Source organism: Fukomys damarensis, unplaced genomic scaffold, assembly GCF_012274545.1.
Source record: "Fukomys damarensis isolate Sample0158 unplaced genomic scaffold, DMR_v1.0_HiC HiC_scaffold_23, whole genome shotgun sequence".
Lineage (NCBI taxonomy): Eukaryota > Metazoa > Chordata > Mammalia > Rodentia > Bathyergidae > Fukomys > Fukomys damarensis.
This window is the reverse complement of record NW_022900935.1, coordinates 39133218-39141162: the sequence shown is the minus strand read 5'-3', so window position 1 is coordinate 39141162 and position 7945 is coordinate 39133218. Positions and strand designations below refer to the sequence as shown.

Here is a 7945-nt window from a genome sequence, read left to right as displayed (position 1 = left end):
CTTCGCTGTGCCTACCTGGCAAGTACAAGGTCCCAAATTAGATTCCTTGTACCAAAAAAACAAAACAAAACTCCAAAACCTTAGCCCATGGCCTCATAATGCAGAGCTGGGCCGAAGGAACAAATACTCAAATAGACGGGCTATGTGTAGAAAATGTCCAATATTAGCAATTCTGTTGTTTTGTTTCTTGCTACCGGGGACTGAACTCAGGACCCTGTGCTTGGGAGGCAGGTGCAGTGCCACTAAGCTAAATCCCTGGCCCGATCAGTAATTCTATCCCCTTTTATCATCACACTGAAGTCTGATTTTTATTTTTATTGGTGGATCTAGAAGGCAAACCCAGGGCCTTGTACATGCTGCCTCTAGACTACACCCTCAGCCTGTTTTGTCTTTTATTTATTTATTTATTTATTGGTTTTTGAGACAGGGTCTCACTATGTAGTTTGAGACTGACCTGGAACTCACTGTGTAGCCCAGGCTGGTCTCGAACTCACAGCAATCCTCCTGCCTCAGCCTCCGGAGTGCTGGGATTACAAGCGTGCGCCACCACACCCGGCCTCAGCCTATTTGTCTTAAGCAGTTTCCCCAGGACATTTATGATGTGGTGAAAAATCCCTCTTCTTGCTCAATTCATTAGTGAGCTTCTTCCTGTCTGAGTCCTCATCTGCAAAGGAAGGCAGAGTGTAGAGTGGAAAGGTAGTTTTAGGAGAACTGGGCATAAAGTTCTAGTATTGTGGAAAACAAGCTTGTCTCATTTTGTCCTTCTATCTATAGAAAGAGGCGGGTGGGCCTACAACCTCTGGGAACTGCTGTGAGGGTTACGTGGACAGTGCTGTGCAGGCCACCTGAGGACACAGCAGGAGGCTCGACTGAAACCCACCTGAGGATGAGGTGAGAAAACACTTGCTTCTCAGGCTCGTTCACATACACATTTATAAATGTGAAGAAACAAGTGTGAATGGGGCTGAAAGGTGGGTAGAAAGCTCAGACTCAGGCAAACACTTACATGTCCTGCTCAATCTGCTGAGTACGCTGCTGATGGATGAAATCTGCCAGGGCAGGGGGCACATCCAAGTCCTCAGGCCGGTCCTGTGGGCGTTCCCGCCTTTCTTTAGAGAGAGCTGGAGACCCAAACAGTGACCAAAACATCACTGAAAGGGACGCACACCTTCCTGTTTTTTTAGCTTTGGAGTGGGTAACCAGCTCCATGAAGACATGAAAGGGGCAGACAGACCCTCCCCCAGACTGGCTTCTGCACGAAGACTCAAACTCGGGCAGCATCTGCACTACTTACCCTGAGGGAGGGGTTTCTGGGCATTGGGCTTGACAAAGATTTTAGGAAGAAATGGGGTGTTGGAATTGTCGATCTTCTCTCGAAACCTGAGCTGAGGTCGGATGATATTTTTTGCATGAAGCAGCCGGAAAGTTTCAGATTTTGCTTTTTTGCCGTATTCTCCTGCCTAAGATCAATGTATACAAATATTTTTTAACACAGCAAATTGAATTAGAAAAGCAAACTGCAATTTCTATCTTCCTAAGAAACAATAGCCTCTTTCCAAGAGCCATTCACTGACTCAGATGCACTGTGTATGTTTATGAGATGAAGTGAGAGCAGGCAGGGGCCAGTTCTGTGCTCAATAAGTGAAAACACAAATGCAAATTAGAATGGGCTGAAGCCCTGCTGTAATGCTCACAACAGCAGCTCTAGTTAGTCTGCAAAGCCACCCTCACCTTCCGGTTCCAGCTGGACACTATTGTTTTGGGGACCTGGAGGCCTGCAGGGAGGACAGGCTGCTGATGCTTATTCACACCTGATGCTTCGTCTAGTAAAATACCCTAAAAGGAGAAGAGGCCTTAGGTTACCGACTTCCTTTCAAGGTTAACAAAACTAATTACTTGACATTAAAAAGAAAAATACATTGACAGAATTATGTGTTAAGGGTATACATATAAATGGCTCAAGGAATATATCAAAGCATTCAATACACCAGAAATGTATTTGCTAAAAAAATTAAAATTTAAAAATTTTTATTAGTATACATTTGCACCACATAATGATACATTCTTTTTGGGGAGTTCGTACATGTACATAACACATCACTAAGCTGGGCTGAGGCAGGACGATCACCCTGAGTTTGAGGCCAGCCTGGACTACACAAAAAACTGCACATCACTATACGATGGATAATTAGAGTCATGTCAAGTAATAAAGCATTATGAGCTCAAAGGCAGGTCAAGCAATGATCACTTACTCCCAACTATGACTAACTATAGCTTAGAATTGGGCTGAAAATTCAAGTGTGACTCAACAGTGTGATATGGCCACTAAAGTAAGGACAGAGACTATGTGTACAACTGAAGCACAGACACGGATGGACTGTGGCTTGTGACAGAGTGCCTGCCCAGCAGTGCACAGGGCACTGGGTTTCATTCTTGGCAGAGGGGAAAGCTGAAGCAGTACAGGGCTTAGAATGAGAACGCAGGTCGTCCTGACGGCTCTGCAGTGGGGAATACCAGTGTGGGCACTACCAACAGAAGTGCACACAGGTGACAGTCAACGGTAAGGCAGGCTGTGAAATCAAACAACAGGAGAAACCACCACAAGAATGTGTTGGGCCAGACTAGGAAGAGGTGACTTCACAGGACAGGAGAGCACAATTTCGCCCTCTCTATGGCCGTCACTGGTAGGAGGTTAGATTTATTCTGGATGATCTCTTTTTCATTCTGTAAATAACGTTCTGCTATGGAATCAGGAATAAGTTGATCCTAAGCTACACAGAGTAATATACTACTCTTTCTGTCCTGTGGGGTGGGGTGTTCAGCACATTGTGCGTGAATAACAGTAAGAATGGACTAAATTTTGGCTGGACAGGTACAGAACCCTCTTCTAAAAAAACAGAATTTGCAAACCAGAAAGGTAGATTTGTAATCAGATACTTAAATAGGCTTCCACAGGAAGAAAATTTTTTTCTTTTTGGACAGTGTCTTGCTATGTACTTCTAGCTGGTCCTGAACTCACTACGTAGCCCAGGCTGGCCTTGGACCCCCAGTGATCCTCCTGCCTCTGCTTCCCGAGTGCTGGAGTTATAGGTGTGTGCCATGACGCCCAGCTTTTTTTTCTTTTTAAGACTAGGGATATTTTGAAGATAACTGTACTTTACTTTTAAGCAAAAAGCTGCCAGCTGTCAGAAGGAGATGTTATGACTGGTAAGAAATGCTAAACTCGTTTCTTTTTCTAAAGTGCTTGACTTTCTCTTTATAAATATATAAATAAGTATATACATATACATGTAATATATATTTTTTAATATACCAGGGATCAAACTCAGGTTCTTGCTCTTGCAAGGCAGGTGGTGGAGCTAAATCCCCAGCCCTCTCCTTATACTTTAATATAAAAAAGCTCTTTGTTTGTTAGTTCACCTAAGTGTATGGTAAAATACTCACCACTCTCTCCAGAATCACATCATTGGTATCAACTAGTAAATCGAACTTATCCTCCAACTCAGTCACTTTACTTCGGTCCTTCATGTTGCTGCGACACCCATGATACTGCATTACCCTGCTCATGCTGAGGAAAGGAAAACCAGGATTAGCCTGGGTACCTTTGTTTCATGTGTTCACAATGTGGGAGAAAACTCAAAAGGCTGGCTCAGAACATTCCCAATATTTTTTGATCAACCTAATGAAACCTACACCCTTACAGCAAGCAACCTTTAAAAACCAATGCCCTGGGCTCCGGCTGCAGCACCAAAAACAAACACTGCCTATATGGCAATGGCAAAGATGAATGTACACAAAGATAAACACAATTTGTGATTTTTAAGAATTTTAAAAAATAAGTAATACTGCTAACTGTGTACAACTCACTACATCTTGCCAAGACTCACTTCCCTCATCTGAGAACTGAAGGGAGAAATTACCTCAAAGCTTTAAATACTATAAAAATATATGATACTGGCCAGGGATTTAGCTCAATGGTTCTGCTACCTGCCCTGTGAGTGCAAGGGCCCAAATTTGATCCCTGGTACCCCACCCTGCAAAATATATATATGTATGATACTATGTAAAAAATGGACTCTGCAGTTTTTTCCCCCCAAGTACTAGGGACTGAACCCAGGGTCTTCACACTGAGCTACATCCAAGCCCTTCTTTATTTTGAGATAAAATTTTGGTAAATTGCCCATGCCTGAGCTCAGTTCTCTTGTCTTAGTCTCGAAGAGTGCTAGGATTACAGGCATGTGCCACCGAGCCCGGCTACATTCATCATTTAGCATGACAAATCTAAAGTTTCTACAATTCTGTCATGTAACAGTTAAACAAAAGTAATGTTTGTGTATTATCTGTCCTAATACCTTAATTTACAAGTCCCATATTAATTTGTTTTTTGAGATAGGGTCACACTATATAGTCCCGGCTACCCTTAAATATACAACAATCCTTCTGCCTCAGCCTTCCAAGTGCTGGGATTATGGGTGTGTGCCATCATGCCTGGCAAGTCTATATTAATTTAAAAGGATTTGTTATAGATAGGTGCAGTGACACATGCCTGCAATCCCAGCTACTCTGGAAGCTGAGGCAAGAGGACTACAAGAGAGGACAGCCTGGGCAACTTAGCAAGACCCTGTTTCAAAATAAAATAAAAAAAGGGCTGAAAAAAAAAAAAAGGGCTGAGACATAGCTCAGAGGCAGAATCCTTGTTTAGCACGTGTGAGGCCTTGGGTTCAATCTCAATGCACAAAAGGATTTGTCAGTAAATGCAAATGTCAATATATTTTTTTAAAAACTAAAAATTGCCAGGGATTTAGATCAGTGGTGTCGCGCCTGTGTAAGTGCAAGGTCCTGAGCTCGATCCCCCATACCAAAAAACAAAAGCTAAAAATTTACTGAGTAATATTTTCCAAATAATAATCATTTTCAGATTTTATTATTCTTTATAGCACAGAAAATTACAATTGTGGAAAAACATTTCAGGAAGAAAATCATCTACCTGTTTATTTTCATTTCTTTCATTAATATAAGAAGAGGCAGGGCTGGGGATTTGGCTCAGTGGTTAAGCCATTTGCCTTGCAAGTGGCAAGGCCCGAGTTCGATCCCCAGTACAAAACAAACAAAACAAACAAACAAACAACAACAAAACAGATATATGAAGAGACCACATGGTACTTACCACTGCAGCAATCTGTCTCCCTGCGTTTCACAAAATGCCTGGAAGCCAGGGAAACTGCGGTAAAAGTCATACTCGTCACCAAACTGTGGTAGGCCTCCAGATGCCTTGGTGACTGCTACCACTGACCCAAGAGCAAACTGTCAAAACCAAGAAAAGGTGACGCATTTTAAACATGGATCTTCTAGGGCTGGGGATTTAGCTCAGTGGTTCTGCTGCCTGTGCAAGGATCAGAGTTTGATCCCCAGTTCCAAAAAGCAAAACAAAACAAAAAAGCCCTCATGGATCTTCATTCAGTAAAACACTGTTGTGAAGCCTGAATGTAGCATAAAGTACATGGTGCCAGGTAATAAAGACAGGCAACCCATCCGACATACTTCATTCCTTGTGACTCAACCGCAAGCCCTTTCTAGGCCCTGATGTTTCAGTGGTGAGCAGAGAACCAAGTTTGTGGCTTATATCCTTGGGAGAGCCGGGAGAGAAAACAAATACATATACAATCATGTGTCCCTTAACAAATAGCAGATGTTCTGAGAAACACACTATTACGTGATTCCGAAATCATGTGAACACAGAGAGTGTACAAACTAAGATGGTTATGATATACATCACTTGCCAGGTAATCTCGTGGGACCACTATTTTATATGTGCTCTATCATCAACGGAAACATCATTACGCAGGGCATGACTATATAATCTAATATTTAAAATAATCTGGATTCGAACCTTGGCTCTGCTACCTATGAACTGAGATTTTATAGTGCTGGGATTAAACCCAGAGCCTCATGTGTGCTAGGCAAATACTCTACCAACTGAGCTACATCCCCAGTCTTTTTTGTTTTTTTTGGTACCAGGGATCAACTGGACCTTAGTTTCTGCCTCAGAAAAAAAGGGCATAATAAAAAGTGCAAACATTACACTTTGTTGTGAAGGGTAAGTGAGTTAGAATCACTGAGAACAGCTCGGCATGGTGGCACACGCCTGTAATCCCAGCACTGGGGAGGCTGAGGCAGGAGGATCTCTGCGAGTTCGAAACCAGCCTGGGCTACATTGTGAGTTCTAGGTCAGTTTCAACTACATAGTGAGACCCTGACTCAAAAAAACCAAAAAAACAAAAAAATAACTTAGAACAATGCATGCCACATGAATGCTAATATTATCATTCAAATTCAGATCCTTGAGTGTGCTACAGAAATTTACTGTACCTTTGTGGTTTTATCTTGACACACATCTAAAAACACAAGCATACTCTAGATACTTCAGGTGACCAATTTATAACAGCGGACTCAGCAAATACCAAGTAACTCTCTTTATTTATTTATTTCTGTGGTACCGGGGATCGAACTCAGGTCCTTGCATTTGTGAGGCAAGCCACCAAATTGCTGAGCTAAATCCCCGGCCCTAACTCTCTATTTAAACCATGAGGTAATGAGGAAAAACTGGAAGTGGATTTCATTGTAAAGGATGGCTGTGGCCCGACATGGTGGCAGATTTCACAAAACTAACTACGTTGTCATTTGACCTTCAGGTGACAAGCCATCTTTTGCTTGTTTTTTTTTTTATTATTTTTTAAATTTAAAAAAATTCTTTTTGGTTTGTTTTTTTGAGACAGGGTCTCACTATGTAGTTGAGGCTGTACTGGAACTCACTATGTAGCCCAGGTTGGTCTCAAACTCACTGCAATCCTCCTGCCTCAACCTCCCTAGCGCTGGAATTACAACCGTGGGCCACCACACCCGGGTGCTTCTTTGTTTTTTGAGACAGGGTCTCACTATGTAGTTCAGGCTGGCCTCAAACTCGAGGCTATTCTCCTGCCTCAGCCTCCCACAGCGCTAAGATTACAGGACTGCACCACCATACTAGACCAAATCTCGGCTTACATTTGTTCATATTCAATTTACCTTTTACAAATAATCTAAACGCACTGTTTGTGTTTCAAGGAGCTACTGATGAATGTGCTTTGACGCCTGCAGAAAAGGCACCGGGTAGCAGTGGTGACAGGTGACATTTAACTCGGGGGGGTTTGAGTAGTGGAGGACTAGACCTCAGGCAGCAGAGCTATCTGGGCAGGAAGGGCGCCGGGCAGGCGTGGAAAGCACAAAGCAGCCTATCCCTCCCAGAGCCGGCCAAGTGGCTCGGCGGAGGCGAGGTCGCCAGGGCTGGGGGCAGGAGGTGACAAGGAAGCCCTTCCCAGGCCGCGGAGCAGCGGTCCACACTGCGGGCTCTGTGGGCCTCACGGCGGCGGCCACCCCGGCCCAGGTTTCTGTGGTGCGCAGCTGCCGCCGAGGCCAGATGCTCCGGGCTAGGCGGGGTCCCCAGTGTCCCCGAGATCGAACCCACCTTCACAAAGCTGTCTGCGTCCGGGAAGCCCGGCAGCACCATCTCGCCGTCCGGTTTGGTAGAGCTGGGCGCCGCCTGGGCTTTGGACTCCCGGGGACTGGAGAGCGCCATCTTTCTGGCAGGCGAGACTCCTCTCGCGAGAGTTTGCGGCGCGGAGTGGTTACTACGCATGTGCGAGCTCCCAGGCGTGTGGTTTTTAGGCTTCCAGTCTTCAAGTTTGTAAGTAATCTTGTAGTATGTTGTTATCCTACTAACTCTGTGGCCGGGGTGGGACCCGGAGGACCCAGTTTTCCGCACGTTGAACGCCAGCCCCACCTCTTACCCTCTGGTGTCCAGACGTCCCCTCTACAACAGCCTCCAGGAGGTCTGACATGCTGGTGCGACTTAACGAGTTCCTCACTTTACACCCACACGACCCTTCTGGTTTTTCACCCAGAATGG

General features: G+C 44.5%; 1 protein-coding gene across 2 annotated transcripts in view; it reads right to left on the bottom strand.

The window, feature by feature from the left end:
- Exosc10 (exosome component 10) overlaps nucleotides 1-7647 on the bottom strand; it is a 23719-nt gene extending 16072 nt beyond the window's left edge. Inside the window, exons 1-6 of one of the 2 annotated variants that reach the window (XM_010628116.2) lie at nucleotides 7505-7647; nucleotides 5168-5304; nucleotides 3445-3568; nucleotides 1732-1836; nucleotides 1295-1460; nucleotides 1007-1121 (exon numbers count right to left, since the gene is read on the bottom strand). In XM_010628116.2, coding sequence (XP_010626418.1) covers nucleotides 1007-1121; nucleotides 1295-1460; nucleotides 1732-1836; nucleotides 3445-3568; nucleotides 5168-5304; nucleotides 7505-7615 — 758 coding nt within the window. In that variant the 5' untranslated portion in view covers nucleotides 7616-7647. The remainder of the gene's footprint in view (nucleotides 1-1006; nucleotides 1122-1294; nucleotides 1461-1731; nucleotides 1837-3444; nucleotides 3569-5167; nucleotides 5305-7504) is intronic. The other variant, XM_010628117.3, reaches the window with a different exon arrangement.
- Nucleotides 7648-7945: the final 298 nt, after the last annotated feature.